The sequence below is a fragment of the Pleurodeles waltl genome, chromosome 3_1 (genome assembly GCF_031143425.1).
Source record: "Pleurodeles waltl isolate 20211129_DDA chromosome 3_1, aPleWal1.hap1.20221129, whole genome shotgun sequence".
In the NCBI taxonomy this organism is placed as follows: Eukaryota; Metazoa; Chordata; class Amphibia; order Caudata; family Salamandridae; genus Pleurodeles; species Pleurodeles waltl.
Window position 1 is genome coordinate 94,650,099 of NC_090440.1, and position 21,294 is coordinate 94,671,392.

General features: G+C 45.2%; 1 protein-coding gene across 1 annotated transcript in view; it reads left to right on the forward strand.

Annotated features, from left to right (window-relative positions):
• Window positions 1-699: 699 nt before the first annotated feature.
• Window positions 700-21,294, forward strand: part of ZDHHC13 (zinc finger DHHC-type palmitoyltransferase 13) — a 239,586-nt gene continuing 218,991 nt past the window's right edge. Inside the window, exon 1 of the mRNA XM_069221911.1 lies at window positions 700-824. Within this exon, the coding sequence (XP_069078012.1) occupies window positions 804-824 (21 nt within the window). The 5' untranslated portion in view covers window positions 700-803. The remainder of the gene's footprint in view (window positions 825-21,294) is intronic.

Below are 21,294 nucleotides of genomic sequence, written 5' to 3' on the forward strand. Positions count from 1 at the left end.
GGATTCATCAGCAAATGCCTGACATCCACCAACCAACCGGACACCTCTGATCAGCTGCTCTCTTCTTTGCAGACACCCCAGGATCTGTTGAGCCAACAGCAGAAAACATTTATTCTTCCACAGCTTGGAACAACCACCCCCTGCACCTCAGGACTGCACCATCACTCCAGCGATTCAGAAGAGAACTAATGACCTGGATGTTCGAATGATCATACCTCCATTGAGCAGCATACAGCACCACTGCCTCGTAACCCTCATGGGTTATTTGCTGCGCACTATAAATGTTTGATTGAATACAGCCCTAGAGTCTACACATGATGACATGATGTACTGCTTGTAAAAAGCACAGGGACAGGTGAAAGGGCAAAAGGAATTATTTGGGATTTCCTTTTTTTTTCAAGTCTAGGCAGCTCAGTTTCTTTACTCTGACAAATTGAGGAAGTAAACCCCATTTATGGCAGCGCACAATTTCATTTCTATTAATAGCACCTTGAGGTATTTTTTCTCTGTCTATTACACTGCCGTTAGTACCTGCACACCCCTGACGCTCATTCATTTCTTAGGTGGGGCAGGTCGTCCCGCCCATCATACCGTACTCGGGCGCTGTTTGGCTGCCTCCGCAGAGGTATACGCCCATTGTTACCTCGCTGTGTCGTCCATTGGCTAAGATGCAGTGACTGCCTGACGTGTTTGTTGTGCCCCGCCCATGCCGTGCAGTGTGGCTGGTAACCAGGAAGTTGGCAGGGCAGCGGAGCTGACCGGGAAGCGGGGACCCTGCTAAGGGTCGAGACGGTGCCGCGTCCATGAGTGGGACCAGCTCACCGGTGAGTGCGGGCGCGGAAGGGGCCAGCACTGTCCCCCGCATTAGAGGGTGGGAACCAGAGCATGGGGTACTGGCGGTGAATTGGGGTAGGCCACCCTGGGGCAGAAATGGGTTGAAAAGATGGGGAAGTAGGGCCTGCTTTAACTAATGTAGTGTTTTGTGGAGTAGTGTAACAAGAGTTGTTGATATGACACGTATCCACACAGAATGTAGAGTAGGTACAGCGTTCACGCACTAATTTTTTTTACTTTCGCTTTCACTATTTGTTACTGGTTGCTTTTCTCCTTTTTTTGTTCTGACGTTAGTCAAGACCTTTTGCTTTTACTAAAATTAAGCTGATGCTGTTCTTAAAGGGTCTTTCGGTTAGCCCTCTTCATCCATTGGCCTGTTATTGTCATTCACGTTTTTCTACAGCATGGCAAGTGGGTCAGCCCACTTCAAACATTGGTTAACTCAGAGCTTTAAGTGGGATAAAAAAAACTGTGTGTGTAGGGGGTGTCTCTCAAAGGGGCGTGGGCAATGTGATAAAGGGTGTGGCTTAAAAACATGTAGGCTAAAAGTCTGGATTTAGCAGAGAGTGCCTCCCGGCTGGTATTTTGCTGCTTCTTTCTGTCCTTGCACCCAGCTATATAATACAACGAGTAGCATTACACCTACAACATGCCAGTATTATTGGCTTTGTCAGTGGTTATACGTTGCATAAGATAAATAAGCAACCATAATGGCTTCTTTATATAAAATATTTCAAATGCTTCACTTCTGAAATGATGAGACTGTGAAAGAACAATAATGATTCTCTATGAAGTTACATTAAAGGCAGCACAGGGTGGTACTACTGTCCAGTTAAGATTATTTTTTTCACCCTGAGGATGAGGACAGAAATGGAGAGCCCAATAGGGTCCTGTCTCAGCACCTGCATTTTAGAACCACAGGTGCTGAGCACTGGCAAGACCCGGCCCACTTAAAGCCTTGGGTTAACTTCACTGTGAGTGATAGTGATAACGCGTCCCTTTATGATAATTTATTACACATCAGGACTCGTTCTAGGCCAATGAATCTTTTGACCCAGTTGAGAGACACCTTAGGACGAGATAACTAATCAATATGTCAATCAATACGTCTATGATGTCACCAATATTTATCACAACAATACATTTCACTTTAGTCAAAGTCATTAATCAATTCAAAGCCACTACCATGACCTTGCAGTCATGAATAACCACACCAGTTTAGTAGAATTATATAAGTTTTATTCTCTATTGGTTACAATTCTAAAAGCAGATGCGTTAATCTCAAAACCAAGACACATAATAGCATGGTCACGATATGGCAACTTTGATAAGATTTCATTAAGGCGAAAATCACAAACATCAAAACATAACACAACGTAAACATAGATCAATTTACCAAAGTGTCAATAACGTGTCAGTTCAACAAAGCATAGTTTTGGTCGTTTGTCTATTTGCGTCAGTTTAGTGAACACCTGTCCTAACCACTGATTAGCATTAGCATGTTGGGCTTCATGCAAAACAATTTAGAACACCAATTTGGAAAACATCTAACTATGGTCTCTGTCAAAAGTAAGCAGTTGGTACCTAGAAAGGAAAAGCAAACAGACAAATCACAAATGCATTGTCATAATTACCCTCCAAGGTTTAGGTCCGCGCACAGGTTCAGCCTTCGTCTTCAGCACATCAGTCAAAACGCCATCAGTCAGAACTCAGCTCTGGGGCAAAAGAGGCACTTCCCTCATAAGGAGGTAAAGTGTAAAATAGGCAATCTAAGGAAAAGGATGGTTTAAGTAAACCAAAGTAAGTCACCAAACAGAGTGACAAAGTTTCTGGATAAAATCAATAGCATTCCCTACCTAATTCTAAATGGCTCCCTGTGTCATGGGTTTTTATCCCTTTTTCGTTGAACATTCCCCTAAAGTTTCATTGGACATTGGTTATACCCCACTATCTTTATCCAATTGGAAAATGCATTAGGTCATTAATCTTTCACCCCATATTATTTTACAAGTCTCTCATTGGTTCTCCTCTTCGCTGTCTTCAGAGGTTGCACGTCCGGTATGATTTCATCTTTCTGTAATTCTTTGCACATCTTTTGGTCAGTAGCTCCATTGTCTTCACCAGTTTGAATGACCTTGTACATTACACTAATCTACACTGTTGCATTTCGTCTAACATCACCCTACAAGCAATGAAGAATTTGTGAGAACGGATCTGCTATGGTTACATTCAGCTTCTAGTTTTAAGAAAACAAGAGGTCATGTCCTTTTGCGAGTCAACACACTGCAAGATAGGAAAAATACATTTAATATGAGAGCCAAGCAGCTAAGCTTCGGCTCATGCTAACTTAAGGCCTACAAGGATTTCAGCACAAATTCAATAATACAATTATTAATAATTAGTATAAACTTATTCAGTATAATAATTCATAAACATTTTAGTCATCATTATTAGTCCACGTATACATTGGCGGCCACTCCCCGTGGTCACATTTCAAGTGCACGTTTAAGCAGAATTCACTATTACAGTTTCTATGTGGCATTATCACACATTAATTCATAAGCATCTCATGTTAATATAGATTATATAAGCTACGCTCTCTCAATAGCATTCTGATTTTTCACTTGGGGGACACCCACATTCAAAGTAATCTATCCTTAGGTGCCAAGGAATACTATAGCAGTAGGTGCTTTTTGAACCCCCAAAATAATATTGCTTTAAGCCAGTTTTCTTAATATTAATGAGGGGCTAGTCGGTTTCCCATCAATAAAGTTTTGCAAAAACCATGTTGAAACAAGACAATTACTGACCAAGCCAAAAGGCTGCTGGCCAAGCCAATTGAACACCTTTTGGCTTTTCAGTGCTTGTTCTTCTGGTGACTTGAAGGGAGATGTTAATGTCTTCTGTGCTAGTTTGGGTATTTCATCAAGAGTGAGTTTGTGTATTGCATCTTCTGTTATTGCTAGGAAGTCTTGATATTTTTCTAGGCAGGTCACTATAGCAGAAAGCATTAATCCTGCCTATCTTGTCCCAGTTGTCAGTGCTGGCAGATCCAGACTTCCCTTGATTTTGTGTTTGATCAGTGCTGGCCTGTCTCTGTTTCGAGTCTGTGGTCTTTTATTCTGTATCCTACTTAACAACTTTCTGGACCAACCATACGTAGAGGTTTTTAAGGTTTAAAACCAATAACTAATATAATGATCAAATCATTGTAAAAAACGTCACACAATGTTTTGATCTGATGATAATGTTTAGGAAATCACATTACATGGTAAGAGACCCATCAAAAGCATAAATATTCTACTTTCCTGCTGACTTCACATCTTTGTTCTTCCATAGTCCCATTTGTTCAATACCCACCAACACCATACCCCGTACCCCTTCTTCAGTAGACTCACTGTTCAATTCAAACCCTCTTTAAGTCTGGAACCCATCACTGCACCAGCGGCAAGGTACAATCTCCCAACCATATGCAAAATATGACACAATTTACCTTTCCACACAATAATGCTTCTGATTCCAACACTAATGCTCAATAAGTGTGAATACTTTAAAAGCCTTCTAGCAGCTGTGTTCAGTACCTCAAATGGACAAAGTGTTAAATTTCACCACATCTATTATAATCTCCCAAGACACCCCCTGCTGCATAGTATTGGATTCACGTCACTTGGTTGTCAGCTAAAACACAAGCAGTATGCAAGCTGCGGATCTTAGTCTTTGAGAGCAATTAACAGTTCTAATGCATAATACTTAATTAAAATCTTTATTTGAAGAAATCTGCTCAACACCCATGCAGCTTATCACATCAGCCAAATTAAAGTTTTATACCAAGACCATCAATGAAGCCACCAACAGAACCAGAACGTTCAAGACAAACGGGCCTCAAAAAATCATACATTTTTTAACAGACCTGAGTAATCTACTAGACCTAAATGTAATGCACTTGACCCATAAACAGCTCTCAAATTATTTGATCCTAGGTGAATATTTTATTTTGCACAATCGCCTCTTACTTCATGTTTACATATGAGAGCACCTTCAGGTTTCAGCATGTCTGCTATACAAAAAGTATTTAATTGAATTTAATAGGCAAAACCTTTGCTCCATTTATAATAAAGAGTCTAGCCCACATGTAGGGTACACATGACTCCTGGTTAGCCTCTTAGTTCACCAGTCATCAGGGCAGTGGCAGGAATGTTTCTTAGTACAGTTACTCAGTACCCTGAGCCGTATTGACGGCAGCACCACCCATGGTGCTACTAGAAGGAGACTGCTTTTGGGCCCTAGCTTCCTGGGGGTACAGGTGAGTGCCTTTGAGCCCCCTCCTAGTGGCTGTTTTGTTGTTGTGGCACTCAGCACTCCTTTCACAGGCCATATACATTGCATAGGTGCTAGGGGCAGTAGAGATCCTGACAAGGCCCAGATCTTGGCTCTACGACCTGGGAGGCCTACACTGAATTATAGAACCTGTTCATGTGCTACATACTCGATCTGATCGCCCAGGGTGGGAGGTGCCCTTTGATGGTGGACTCGACAGCCCAAAGGGAGATCTCATTATTGAGGCTCCCTGGCAGAGGTCGGGTGGTCTGGGCATGGTTGAGTTTCCCCCCCCTCCACTCCCATTGCACACCACAATCCTTCAACAGGGCGTCCCTGTGAGGCAACTATGACGGGACAAGGGCGCCCTTGTAGCACATCAGATCAAATTGGATACATTTGCACTCCCACGCAAGGGCACCACACCGAGAAGGCAAAAGTCCATCAGCGCACAAAACCCTCATTTAATAAATGTCATGGCCGCGATTCAGGGGGTCAGGGTCCCCTAGAGATTAAAATAGATGCAATCACCACAGAGGTCTCTCACATCAGAGCAGACCTCCGCAACATAGACACCAGACTCAAGGCAGTGGGAGACACCATTGTGTTCATCGAAACAGAAACTGCCTTCGCAAGCAAGTGAAAGAATTTTGCGCCACAACGGAGACTCTTGGGGGCAAAACTTGAGGACTTTGAAGGGCGCTTGTGGCAAAATAATATCCGCATTGTGAGGGTAGCTGAGAAGACAGATGGCCCAGCAGTTGACCTGTTTATAGAGAATATTATCCTGAGGGGACCTCAACCATGCAGCCTTTCCAAGTACTTTTTTATCAAATGCGCTCACAGAGTTCCAGGCACTATGCCGAAACCAGGTGCATCTCCTGAAACTATAATAGTGCACATCTTTGAATTTGGGATCAGGTAGTTATCCTGCAAGCAGCCAACAGTGCCCTCCTAGTTCGCTAGGAGAATGCCTCCATCACTATCTTTCCAGACTTCACACTCCGCATCCAGCAGCTGCCCCATGACTTTCTAGAGGTGAAGTGTGCACTTCATAGCAAAGGCTACAAATGTGCAGTGTTTTTCCCGGCGTGGCTGCCGGTGGCAGCGAAGGGGCAAACTTGGTTCTTCTTGACACCAGAGGAGACATGGGACTGACTTGAGGTATGGAGAACTGCTGGTCTTCAAAATCTTCCACTCTCTCCCAACGCCAGGGGTGGAAGCGAGGCAACTCCTCTTCCGAAAGGCATTCACCTACTCCACCTCCTAGGCACGATCGACTGCATCAACAAAACACAAGGGGTACCAAATCTACAGAGCTCACAGTGATGGGGCCTTGGAGGGTGACTGAGTCAAGAGGTACCTCAGGTTCTGATTGTCTAGGCAGCTCCATGGAGGGGGTCTACAGTATACATCGCCTCATCTTCTTTTCTTTTTCCCCCCTACGATCTTTGTTAACATCTCCACCACCATCTAGGTTGAGAACCTGAGAGATGTGACCGCCTCAGATGATTGTCTTGTTACCACACAGTTGAGACTTTGGTAGCAATGTGCATGCTTCCGGATTGGGTGTGTCAGGACCTGTCTTGGCTGCCACCGTTGCCTCTTGCTGTTTTACATACCAGTTTGGGGCGATAGCCACCCATCTGCTGGGTAACGCTTGTAGTGCACTTGATAGATGGGGCTATAAAATGGAAGTACACGCAGGATACACCACCTGTTCAGGAGGCATGGGGATCCTGACTCTCAAATCACTTCCACTCACCGTCCACAGTACATGGTCAAACAGCCACAGATGCTGCGCAGCTCTCCAATACATGTTGAGGGACTATAGTTAATGTTTGCTCAGTTTATGTCCCCTACACCACCATGCCCCTCTCCCTCCCTCCATCCCCCCATGGGTCTCTGAGGCCATCTCTTGTCCGTCCATTGCACTCTCCTGCTCCAAATTCCTGCTGGCACACTCCTAATTGGGGGCGAATTTAATCTGGTGTTCGGTGAACAACAAGACCGCCTATCCCTGAGGTGGACACCGGCCTCACATCACTCACTCCTGGACCTCCTCTCGGCATTTGGCTTGGTTAATCTCTGGCGCACCCACAAAACCACCTTGCAGCAATTCACATAACTCTCAGGGGCCCATGGTAGCCTATCCCGAACTGATTACCTTTTCACCCTTGGACATGCCCCTATACCTACTCTGAGGTCCAAAACTTAGCCAGAGATATTCCTGATCAGTTGCCAAACTGGGCGACCTTAGGACCTGATAAGAGCCTCACCAGCCGTTAGATCCGAATCAGTCCTTGGTACCTTAAACTCCCCCCTTTTTTTTTAGAGAAGGTGTCATAAAGGCAACAGATGATTACCTTGCTGAAAATGAAGCATCAGTAGCCTTTCCACAGACCTTGTGTGAAGCCTGCAAAACCGTGATCAAGCGACAATGCCTCTCCCTGATCATCGGGCATAAAATAAAACACATGAGCGAAGCTTAAGGACATTGAAAGAGAGCTGGAGGACCTGGAGCGGAAGCTCACCTCACAAAACCCCACCGCTAACATACATTCTCTAAAGTTAAAACAGAAAGAATATAGAGGCATAGCCACGCAGGCTGCCATGGTGAGGCACTGGGCGACGCAACACTGTCTCTGTGAAGTTGGAGATAACACAGAGAAACTCCTGGCCCGTCTAAATAGGAGGGAACAGGCCCACGGATGGGTTCCAATGATACGGTCTTGTACAGGCAAACTCATAGAAGACCCACATGAAGAGGCTGATACTTTTGCCGGCTTACTACACACACCTATACTCTCCAGCAGTTAGCACCACAGTGACTGAAGATAGGGACCTCCTTGCGGGCATACTGCTCTCAGCAATTGCCCCAGCTGACCAAATCCTCCTAGAGGAGGAGTTCACAGAGGCATAAATTATGCAAGCAGTATGAGACCTCTCCCCTGACAGGGCAGTTGGACGCCATGGCATGCCAGTGGAGCTTTATAAAATGCTGGCAGTAAAGCTTTTTCCTCATTTCGAAGACTCCAGACAACTGGGTACTCTATCCTTAGACAAACGATTGGCCCCATCATGGTCATACCCAAGAAGGGCAAACCCCCAGACTATTGCGCATCATACTGGCTGATCTCCCTCCTCAACGTTGAAGCCAAGATCCTCGCCAATGTGCTGGCGTCCTACCTATTCAAAGTAATCACCACCCTCGCCCACCCGGACCAGCCAGGCTTCATGCCCGCTCATAGCACCACCTCCAATCTGTGCCACCTTCAGGTCAAACTTGGAAACATTCAGAAGGATGCGCTGGTGTTCTGCCTCAATGCTAAAATTATATTTGACACATAGAATGGCCATATCTGTTTGAGGTCCTCGCCCATCTGGGCTTCGACCTCCCACTTACCTAGCTGGGTCAAATTGCTCTCTACACAACCACTGGCACAAGTCAGAGTGAATGGAATGGTACCTCTGTTATTCTATCCGCCTGGGCACCCAACATGGTTGTCCCCTTTCACCACTGATCTTCACCCTCACATTGGAACCACTGGTGGCCTGGGTGGTCTCAGAAGTTCCACAATGGCTTCTAGAAAGTCTCCCAACACCATAGTGCAGCAGTATGAACTCAAGAGCACCCTCAAATGCCCAGCATTCTGTTATTCAGTTTTACCCACTGGATTGGTGGTTTGGAGTGTTCGAGCATGCGTTTGTTGCCCAGCAGTGAACAAGCTTCGAGATGTGTTCCTCAAGTCACACAGTAAGTCATTTTCCATTTAGCAGCAGGTCCTGAGTAATCTTGGACTTGATTGATGATTGTTTGCTCTTTCTCCAGGCCTCAGCACCCACTTCATCTTCATGGCTGCACGCTGCTTCAGGGTATTGGCTCTCTTACTTCACTACAGCCTCCTCCAGGCATAAGTGGGTTGCACACAGTGGCGCACAGGGCCATGTACTGCACTACTCATTGGTACCCATACATCTCCACACAGACACTGGTGCACTGTGTGGTGCTTCATTCATCCTTTTTTTTTTTTTTTAAACAGTCGGTACAGATCAAATATAACATTCACAAGTGGCATAGCAGCACTACAAGCCAGGATATACATTTCAATTTTCAGCCCCACCAATAGCTAATCAGCCTTCAAATAATGCGTGAACTATTAATCTCACTAACAACAATAAGCAGGCTGGCAAGCAGTTATACATAACACATCAGATGATGACCAAAGGAATCAAATAAAAAAATGCCATTGCATTGCCTGACAAAAGTGCAAAGAGTAGGAAGTGCAAATGCATGATCAGGACTTTGCCAGTTTCCGATGATATAAGTACAGTACTTAAATGGATCATAGATTTCATCAAGCAAATGAAATATATTAAAAACATGTTTTAAAAAAATTACAGTACATCTGCTGAGCAGATTAAGCATAATGTGCAGATACCTGATCAGCTTACAAACAGCTATCAATACGGGTAGAGCCATGTAGAAGGCGCCAAGCAACAATATAAAAAAATGAAAGGGTTGGGGTAGAAATTTATGCTAAGAGTAAGAGCAATCATGAGACAAATAAGACTACATTTCATCAAATACATCAGTCATTGTTTCAGACTTCAGTGCCACTCTGCAGTACAGCCAGCGTAAAGTGCAAATGCATAAACAAAAACAAGCAGAGCAGCTAAGACAGAATATATAAATGAGGCATACTCGATATAGATAAAAATCATGCCAGAGGGTATGAGGTAGACCGCAGTTACACTCAAACTAATCGGGTCCCCTCCCTTACAGTAAGGGTAGAACGCAGAACCCCGCAAGGTCATGTTCACATGATCGGATAAGCGAGAGGCGAGAAGATAACACCAGCTTACCCGATGGAAGATTATGGAGTCGCTGGCTTACCTCTTTCTCAATCACTGCTTTATTAGCTAATACTGTAAATCAAGGTGGTTATTGGAGACCAAATCAGGGTTCCATGCCGTTGCGCCTTTCAACCCTTGCATTCACATAGGCTGTTTTCTGTATTATACATTGCTGAAAGCCGAGACCACCATTCAAAAAGGGTTGGAGGGTCAGGGCTTGGCCAGCCTGATACTATACACTTATGTGCCACTGCCATGGCCACAAACATCGATTAGGGTTCTCCTTTTGCTTATCCGTTGCCTTCCACAATCCCTAACAGCATCATCTGCGGGGTAGTTTGCATCTTCACTTTTAGAATCATACTTGGAAAGATCCTAATTTCCTGTAAAAAAGACATTAAAGCTAGACAGGATAAAAACATGAATAATCTCAGCCTGTTCCAGTCCACATCGTAGACCTTTTATTGTCCGGTTTCCTACCTCATCTGTATAGCTTGGCCGGAGTGTAGTATAGATCAAACTCAGTCTTAAAATGCTGGCTCTTTAACGCAGCCGTCATGAGTGCCTCATTGCCAATCTCTAATAACTTCTGCACTGTCAGTACACCTACCCTAAGTCGTTCTTCTTCCTACCTGGCGTTCTGAGTTTGCAGGTCATCAGGCAAAGCATGTAATAATAAGCTGTGAATGTGCCCAATCCTGGCTCCATTCTCTATAGTGCCGATGACTGGAATCCTGCTTGCTATTACCTGACTCCTATCCAGTTTACTAAAAAAAATCCTGACCTGCAGATATGTTAAAAACAAAATAAAAAAAAAAGTTTCTGTAGCCAAGCGATAGATCTCCTGCATCTCATCAAATCAGTACAGTTGCTCATCCTCCTAGAAATGACCGACTATAATGACACTATTCGGCGTCCAACTTCTACCAATTTTATGGAGGGTAAAGCTGGAGAGTCCCATAAGGGTGTATAGTAATTAAATTTAGTAATGCCTGGTCTCCTTACCACTTGACGCCATACCCTGTATTCCCCCTTCACAGTTTTAAACCTGGTCTTTTGATAGTAACTGGGTTCAGCATTTCTCAGAACGCAACCCTTGGCTGTGGATCCCAATGTTAGTTAGTATATTGTTGGTGCTTCAGCATAGCTTAAGTCAGATGCCCTGTCTGTGATCAAGACCCCCATGTTCTGTAATATACAAGACCAATAGTAAAATGTGAGGCTGAGAACTGCCCATCCCCCTCGATTCCTAGGAAGTATCGTAATCTTAGAGGTCTTTCTTAGCTTCTTAAAGTGACATAAAAAGCTAAAGCACACACTGTTAAATTTAGAAAGCCATTACTTATTGATCTCCAAAGTGACAGACCTAAACACAAATAGCACCTTTGGCAGAATTCCATCTTTAATACAATGCACCTTTCCACCAGTGACAGGTGCAAATCGTTGATTCTGCTGCGCTCCCATCTTATTCTGTGCTGCAGGGTGTTAAGTTTGACTAACTGATCTAAGGATGATTATATCCTAATCCCCAAATAGGTTGCACCATGAACTAGTTCTGGCTGGTCACTAAAGGCATCTCCCCTGGTGCAGAGAATCTGTGTCTTCCAATTCAGGGGGTAGCCTGCAAGTGCCACGAATTTCTTAGCCTCACTTTCGATTTTTTTTTTGTTTTTTTTTTTTAAGGCTCTCCCTAGATCAGTTGTTACCACAGCAATAACATCCAGCACTATAAATTCATCCTGGTTTACTACAACCAACCTAATCCCTGAGTTTTTCATTTTTTTTTTTTTTTTTTTTTTTTTTTACAATAAAGAGATAATGGGGTTAGTATACATTGACAATACGAGTGGCAAGCAGGGACACCCTTGTCTCGTTCACCTGGTAATAAAAATTATGTAAAATTCTAGCCCCATTATCTGTAGCCTTGCTTTGGGGACCTATTCTAGGGCTCTGATGGCTTTCATGAATCGTGGACCAAAGCCCTTCTATTTCAGGACTGCCCACAAGTATCACCTGGAAGCCTGGTAAAAAGGCTTTTTTCAGCATATAATAGCACTAGGCCTAAATGTGTTTTTCAATGCCTCGGCTAAATCAATCAGGGTGATTACCTTCCTAACACGATCAACCATGTTAGGGTGAGACCAGAGAATCTATGACCTTTCCCAAACGGTTTGCAAAAACCTTGGCGTAGATTGTAACATCTCTATTAAAGATATTGGTCTACATGCACACTAAACAAAACAAGATCGAAAAAAGTGTCTTTTCTACAAGTGGAACATTACATCAATAAAGCTAATCCTAATGACATAGTAAAGCTAAAACATTTCTTAATAATAAAGACATATAAATATAAGTTCTTCTAGTACAATAAGGATAATAATCTAGTACACAGATAAAGGGCAATGCTGATGTGGCTCTATCGAAGTGGTACCGCGGTGACCAAAGGCCTACGCGCGTTTCGGTGTTTTATGAGATTGAGGGTCACTTTCTTCAGGGCCGTTCCCAGTGGTACTGTTCAATAGTGGTCTAGTCTAATCACAATCAGGATATATATAGAATTGCAGAAAGGTGGCAAAATGAGAACCTTGCTGGAATCCAAACCCTAATATAATTGGAGCCCTGGCATAATCCAAAGCAATTATCAGAGCTTTTGTTTAATAATAATACTGCCGTAATAGGACGCCAAAAGTGAAAAGTGAAATTTTTCTGGGCAAGTACATTTTGGAAGCATCTTGTTTCCTGGACAAATAGCTATTTTATTAAATTTAACACCCCTGAAGATGATGCCTTACTATTATCCTTCATCAACTCTCTCTGTAGGGTTGCTTCCTTAACCCTTTTTATCACTCCCTCACTCTGAGGCTCCTTCACAGAATCTCTCACGACTGACCAGATCCTCCCACTTATACAGATACCTACACTAGATTCTAGTGGCTTCACCAACTACTTGCATCACTCACCTGCCGTTAATTAGCAGGGTCATTGAAAAAGCAGTCTATGTTAATTTTCAAAGTCACATCTGTCCCAACCATCTCCTGCACGACTCTGGCTTCTGATCATGCTGCAGCACGAAGACCAATTCCTTACTCCTCGTATATGATGCCCTCCTAGCCATAGATGAAGATGACATCTGCCTCCTGAATTTGCTGGACCTTTTAGCTGCCTTTGACACAGTCTACTTTCCCACTCTCATATATACTCTGGTTTCTCGAATTGGATTCACTGGCAATGTCCTTCACTGGTTCTCCGCCTATGTTTCCAGGCGACACCAGCGTGTTCTCATGGGTATCTTCAGGTCAAACAAGGTCCCAATCACCTGAAGTGTCCCCTCCCACCCAGGTTCCATATTGTCTCCTGTCATGATCAACCTTTGACATAAATCTTGTTGGTGCTCTACCCAAAAATAACAGCATGAAGACTCCGCAATATGCATATGAGGATGATCAGTACCTACCTGAAGCTCAGCCCAACCAAGACAGAATTCCTAGTGTTTGCCAAGATCAACAAACACACTACAATGCACACCTGGTAAATGACATGGACTTTGATGCCTTAGAAGCCCAGCTTTCACTGAATGTCAAGTCACTTGGATTTACTGTGGAGACAAACCTCACCCTCAAAAAGCACATTGCCATAAATCAGACTGCCTGGTACCAGCTCTCTTCAAGCCACCGTACTCTTGCATGTGGATGGTGATAATGCCCTACTTCATGTCCTCCTAGAGTTCACAGTGGCACCCTTTAAGGGGATCCAGCACACCACAGTATGATTAATCCTTTGCTTGAGGAAATATGATCATACCACACCCATCTAGATGGAACTACATTAGCTCCCCTTGCTGGCCCGTACCATCTTCAGAACCAGCTGCATTATTTACAAAGCCATCATGACCAGCACCCTGCCTATTTCACAGACAAGCTCACCATCTCTGCCACCTAGACTCCCTCAGATTGCAGATCAGGAAATAAAAAAACAAGACAGTAGGCCGTTCCCATCTATGCACTGAGGATCTGGAACAACATCCCTGTGTCCATCAAGACTGCCCAAGTGCTGCTCCAATTTAGGAAAGACTTGAAGAGTCACCTCTTTAAAGAACACTGTATCACAATGCCTTAATTGTCCAGAGGCCAGCTTTCCCACCTATTATCTACTAACTTTATGCTTGTCTATTTTCACGTAGAGCTCTCCTCTGCCTTTTGGCTAGGCTTGGCCTATAGAAATACCATATAAGTACTTCCACACAGACCCTAGTGGAAACCTGTCCTTGGCCAGTCATAGCCTCCTAATCACAAGAATTGCATTATTGACTTCTGTCTCTCTGGCTCTCTTCCCAACTACACTTCCCCCCTCCCCCGATTCTCTTATTTGCAATATTATGACAACTTTGAACAAAGTATAAGTGTCTTGTTACTGTCACCAGTCATCATCCCCCCCCAATCATCTCTTTATGTTCCCCACAATATTGACCTAATGTACTGCTACCTTTTTTTCCATAAATCTGTTTATTGGTATTTTTGTTGTTAGTTTACATTTCTCATCTTATCTCAGTTATTGCTTAATGCATTGCAGTTTAATATGCTAATATTATACATGGTTGTTGCATATTTTTATTACCACATGTTCATGTTTGTATGACATTTGCTTGCGTTTGTCTTGTTGTTAATCGCATCTGCAATTCTTGTAATAGTGATAATATTTTGGCCGTGGTTTTAGACTGCAGCATTTGATTAAGAGAGGTAATTAGAACAATCATTATGTTTTTGTATAGATTTAACTTTAAAATGAAGAAGGGTAAAGGAAAATAGGAACTTGTGTGATAATAACTAACTTTAGCCGATGTCCATATCTATGTGAATGATTTAAATTTCGCTGTTTTCATGCCTGGTTGGGGATTTCTAGTAACGATTCAGTTTGTAATTGGGGGGTTTGGGGTGTTTCGTGGGAGTCGCTGCTTATTCCCTTCTCAGTTCTCAATGTCCTAACTTGTTCGGTTACGCCGTGTGTTTTATTCTCTTACGTGGTGTGTTATTTTCATTTGTGATTTTTAAGTTAGCAGTGGTTCGATCTCTCCCCTGTCGGGTGTGATTCAGTGCTCTGTAGTTGAGTTAGGAGGTCCTCCCAGTCGACAGATATCAGGTGCTGACGTAGCCCCAGGGTTTCTTCACGTTTGAGTGCTATGTGCTCTGCTCCCGCCCACACCTTGAGTGAGCGTCTCTAAGCTAGTATCGGTGTGGGGTCTGGAGATTTCCATCTTTGGGTCACCAGCCGTTTCGCAACAATTAGTCCCAGATCTATAAAACGTGTTTCTGCTCTGTGTTGCTTGCTTCTAGGGAATAGTCCCAGGATGCAAGTCTCCCACGTGAAGGGTATTTGTTGTGTAATGCATGTGGCTAGGCTGTCTGTCACCTCTTTCCAATAGGCGCCTAGGTTAGGACAGGACCAGATCATGTGTAGCATGTCTACTCCTATTTCACGGCATCTAGGACAGGCTGCGTCCTGGCGATTAAAATATTTGTTTACGTGCGCAGGTGGGAGGTAAGCTCTGTTTACAATATAATACTGGATTAGCTTAAATCGCGAGTTGCGTGGTATATTGAGGTGGCCTGAGATGGCAGTTCTCCATTTTGTTATCGCGATGGATTCACCAGAGTCTGTTTCCCATGTCATACGTAGTGCGTCGTTTTCAGTGGCAGTTTGGATTCTCAAGGCATCTGTCAACCAGCTGACCTGATGTTGGCCGCAGCCCACCACCTGCAGGTATTGAATCAGAAGATGGGTGGGTGGGGGTGTTGTGATGTCTCCCCATTTGGAACTCAAAGATCCCACCAGTGAGCAGTATAGGAGGAATTGGCCGGGCGGAAGCCCCATTTCTTGGAGCTTGGCAAACGGTAATAATTGGTTGTCGTCATATATGTCACCTAGTGTGTGTAATTCTAGTTCATGCCATGTGCGCAGTTCTGTGTCTGATGTGCCCCTTGGTGTGCCCACCAATGCTAGTGCTGGTGCGAATGGGGTCAACAGCTTCGTAAGGCGAAGTGATCTATGATAGCATTTGTGTGCTGTTCTAAGGAATATTTGTCGAGGGGTTCGCGGATGTGTGATCGGGTGGAATAAATGCTGTATTTGTTGGAGCGAGTATGGTCTTGTCTCTGTTGCTGTATCGGCCAGCTGTTTACCAGCCAGCCATCTGGATATCCATTGGAGTTGGGCTGCTAGGTAATAGTGTTCCAGATTGGGGACCGCAAGCCCGCCCTTATCGGTAGGTAGGTACAGTTTTTTTTTTTAAGGGCTACTCTACAGCGACCATTATTCCATACAAATTCTCTCAGCCCTGTTTCCAGTGTTTTAAAGAAGGCGGGGGAGACAAAATGTGGTAGATTAGAGAAGAAGTATAAGAGTTGCGGGAGCACAACCATTTTTAGGAGTGCTATCCTACCCGCCACTGATAGTGGCAGTGTTCTCCAGAAGGTCATTTGGGATCTGATTGAAGATGTTGCTTTTACCAGATTGCCCTCGGATATATCTTCTTCGCTATGATAGATCTTAATGCCCAAGTATCTAAAGGTGTTTGGCTGCCAGATAACTGGGCTTTCTGTTAGGGTGAGTCTTGGGTTTGATAGGCCTGGGTCAAATGGGAAGAGGCTCGACTTAGACCAATTGACCCTAAGTCCTGATAGCTGCGCAAATTGCCACAAGAGTGTGCCAACTCTGCGGGATTCGCGTGATGTCTCTAAAATATAGTAGGAGGTCGTCAGCATATAGCGACACTATGTGTAAGCCGTCTCCCAAAGGTATTTCCCAGTTGGATCCCTCTTTGCGTAGGGTGGCCGCTAGAGGCTCCATTGCGAGTGAGAATAGTAACGGTGAGAGGGGGCAGCCCTGTCTCATGCCTCTGCCCACCCGGATTGGTTCTGATATCTCAGGGCCCAGACCCACCCTTATCGTTGGTCTGGTGTATAGTAGTTTAGTTAGGCAAGTGAAAAATGGTCCTATGTCATATTTTTGCAGCACCTCGAACAAGTAAGGCCATTCCAGAGAATCGAAAGATTTCTCTAGGTCGAGGACCAGGCTAACCCGGAACAGTCTTCTGATATTTTGGGAGGTGTCTCTAGCTGGTACAAATCCATTTTGGTCAGGATGTATCAGTTCTGGGACGCTTGGTGCCAGTCTTGTTGCTAATATCTTGGCTAGTATTTTGTAATCAGTGTTTAGCATTGCTAGTGGTCTGTATGAGCCCATATCTATTGGGTCTCTTCCAGGTTTAGGAAGAGAGACAAGTAATGCCTCCCTTTGTGTATCCGACAGGTGGCCCTCCTGCTCGGCTGTCTCATACACATGTAGTAATTTAGGCGCCAGATGTATGGTGAATGCCTTATAGAAGTCTGCTGGTAGCCCATCTGGGCCTGGTGTCTTGCCTGGATTGAGGTCCTTAATAGTGGCTTTGATTTCCTCTAGGTCAAGAGGTGTCTCGAGAGTTTCAATCTGGTCGTTGTTTAATTTTGGGAGTTTCACTTTGTCAAGAAATTTCATACTGGAGTCTTCTCCAGAGGTTATTCTTGTGGTGTAGAGGGTTGTATAGTGTCTTATAAATTCGGTTTGAATCTCTGCAGGTGTGTATACTATTTCCCCTGTGTGTGAGCGAATTTCCATTATTGGTTTTCTCTCACAGTCCCGTCGTATCAGCCAGGCGAGCAATTTACCTGCCTTATCCGCTGATGCATGGGTTCTCGCAGAGTGTGCAGTGTAGTTTAGACATCTCAGTCGCTCTAATAATGTCTGGTGATCTGTGTGCAACGCTGCTAGTCTCGCCTTTTCAGCTTGATTATTAGTGATTTCATCTTCTGATTGTGGTAAAACCCGTTTTATTTGGGCCAAATCGCGTTCGATGGTTTTGCGCATGTTGCATTGGGTTCCTAGGCAATGCCCTCGGATAAAGACTTTAAATGCATCCCATTCGATTAATCCCGAGGTGGCCGTGCCTTCATTTTGTTCAAAATATTCTAGAATTGCCGAGCTTAATGATGCTCTAAAATCAGGGTCTTCTAGGAGTTCTGGCCTTAGTTTTCACGTGGGGATAGGTGGGCGAGAAGATCCCCAACGCAGCTGCGCTGTTAAGGGGTTATGATCCGAGTGTGTGCGTCCCATGTACACCGGATTTTCTATTACTGGGGCGAGGTTCGCAGTGCAGAATATGTAGTCTAATCGTACGTGCGAGGAATGCGGGGCAGAGTAGAAGGAGTAGATTCTGTCCTCTCTGTGTTTTTGTCTCCATATATCTATTTATTGCCATTGTTGAGTCCAGTTTACCAGGCCTCGTGAGGCAGCCACCACTGGGGATGTTGATAGTGGTGGGAAAGAGCGGTCTAGTTCTATGTCTTGCACGCTGTTGAAGTCTCCCCTAAGTACCCACGGGAGCGTGCTCCATTGTGCTAGGTGGCGTGTTAGGGTGTGTAGGAAAGTAGTTTGTTCTGTGTTTGGGGCATATATGGAGCCCAGTATGATTGTGCGTCCTGCCAGTTTCCCTTTGACGGGTACATATCTACCCTTCGGGTCTATGATTTGTTCTTCCATCGCAAAGGGAATGCTTGCTCTTATCCAGATAAGTGTACCCCTGGCATAAGCAGAGTATCCTGTCGCATATAATTGCCCTCTCCAGCGCTGGCGTAGTCAAGGGATTTCCTGGTCTATTAGATGTGTCTCTTGTAGGAGCGCTATTTGAACTGAGTGTCTTTTAATGTAGGAGTAGATGGCATATCGCCATTTGGGGGAATGTATACCTCTTACATTCCAGGTGATTGTTGTGTATGTAGCCATGTGTGAAGTGTTAGATCTTTCTTTCCCCTCACCGACCTGTGTTTCCTGAGCTGTACTATTTCGTTAACTTTCCGTCCCCAGTTGGAGTTTGAAAAGGTTATGTATGGACATCGGCAAACACAAAACTTAGTTAATACTATCAGAGCAGTTAAACAACGGGTCACCGCCCAAACATTGCAACAAAGACAAGGACGTGCAGGTGCATGTCTATGCATTTCCGGACTCCACTGGTAGGAGTGTAGAGGTAGGCCAAGTGTGTCGGGAGATGGTGTAGTCTTTGGCTTTGTAATCCGGCTAGGACGGATAACTAAGATGATCGATGGGGGCGCAGGAGTGACCCCCGGTACATATGTGTATCAGGGAGGAGAACCGACAATAATGCGAAGAAAAAAAAGGGGGGAAAAGAGGAGGAGGGTGGAGGACAGGGGGCAGTTCCGTGACCAAAGCCCGTCACTGTCATCAACTGCGAGTTTCTCTTGGATTGACATGGGCATCTCTTTGCTGTGTTGGCTGCTTGCACGTTCATCGGGGTGCCCCATGTGCGTGCCTCAGGTTGAGTGTTTCTTATTAGATAGTGTGATTTTACATTACGAGTTTTTAGAAAATTTCGTCTGCAGTGGCTGGTGTCAAATGGGTCCCTCAATAGGACCCGATTCCGATAAGCAGTCCGGTGTGGGGGGACGGTCGCTGGTTGCTTGTGAGACTTCTGTGTCTGAGCCAGAGCTCAGAGGGGATGTGGCCATTGCTGTCGCGGTGTGTATCGCTTCTCTTCTTTCTCTGATTAGTTGTTCCAGATCTGGGGCACATTTGGTTGGTTCCGTGCGGGTTGTGCTTCTCTTTCGGTCCCGCTTGTTTCGGCCTTGTCTGACCCGAGGTGTTTGTTCGGTTCGCTCTGGCGTGTCACCCGTTGCTAGTCCTGTCGATTCGAGCCATTCCCATGTTGCCTCGGGGGTGGAGGAAAAGTGCGTTTTGTCCTTAGCCACTACACGAAGTTTGGCTGGGAACAGCAATGAGTAGTTTAGGTTCAGTGATCTCAACATACGTTTCACAGGAAGATAAGAGGCCCGATCCCTCTGCACTGTTAGGGTGTAGTCTGGAAACAATAGTATTTGCACGCCGTCTATTTTGGGTGGTGGCGCTGCTCTTACTGTTCGTAGTATGATGTCTCTGTCCACATAGTGGAGGAGGCGTATTATAAATGGGCGTGGAGCGCTCCCCGGTGGTCTAGTACGGGTCGGGACCTGGTGGGCGCGTTCTACAGGAAAATAAATGGGTGAGTTTTCCATCTGGTACCAACTCTTGTAGCCAAGTCTCCGAGTAGGACGTCTGATCTCGCCCTTCCGTGCCTTCCGGTAGATTTACCACTCGTATATTATTCCTTCTGGATCGGCCCTCCGCGTCCTCTGCTCGTCGCTCCAGTTCTACCACTCTGGCTTGTGTGTCTTCCATTCCTGTTTTCAGCTGGGTGGTCGCAGGCGTTCGTTCCTGTATTGTGGTTTCGATCTCCTTGGTTCTGTCTGAGAGTTTGCGGTGGTCCGCGTGTAGGAGAGTGAGGTCACTTGCTACTCTGTCTATCTTGGCTTCTAGGGACGTGCGAGCGCGCTCCAGGGATTCTCCGATGCGTTCCACCGCAGCAAGTACCGCATCTAATTTTTGGTTATCTTGGGTTGAGAGGTCTTGTGTTTTTCCAGATCCAGCTCCAGAGCGGAGCCGTCCAGCTCCGGCCATGGTTTAGTTTGTTGGGAGGCTAGTTTGGTTTCTGGTCATCTCCCCACACTCAGACTGTTGACTCGCACACTACATACTGCGGACTAATGTTCATTGGCAAGTTGTTGAGGGGGTATGCTGTGCGTTATTAGTTCCCGATTATTTGGTGAAGGATTTCCGTATTATTAGACTTTTCTGGGTCTTTGACTTGGATTCCCATTTTTAGGTAGGCCTGTGGGAGATTACTTTTGGCGGAAACGTCTCAGTAGTGTTTCGTTTGTCGTTCAAGTGTAGTAAGTTGCGTGGCTTCAGTGCTGCAATTTCCTCGCTGGAGTCTTGTGCTTGATTCAAGGGAGGTTGGGCCCGCTTGTCGGGGCACTGAGATCGTGTTCCCACGACAGCACGTGCAGCCCTGTTGGCCAATGCCTCCTCTTGAATTTCCGCCGTAAAGGGGGATCTTGCGTCGACTCGTTTGGGCCTTTCGGCAGGTGGCCACCAATTTCGGTTTTTGGGGTTCGGCTGTCTCTTCCCCCTCCGAGTGTGGGATGAGCAGGGAAGAGAAGGGCCAAGAGGTGTCTCTTGGCGAGTTGCGCAATAGCTCTGTTGAGGGGCCTGTATTCGTTTTCTTTTTTACTTTCTCTCCTTCTTCCTCTCGTTGTCCGCCCCTCCCCCTATACGAGGTTGGTGTCCAGGGGGGGCACCCCAGCCTCTGCACACCCTTGTAGTAGGGCCCTTCGTTTCTCTCAACCAGTTCCTCACTTCATT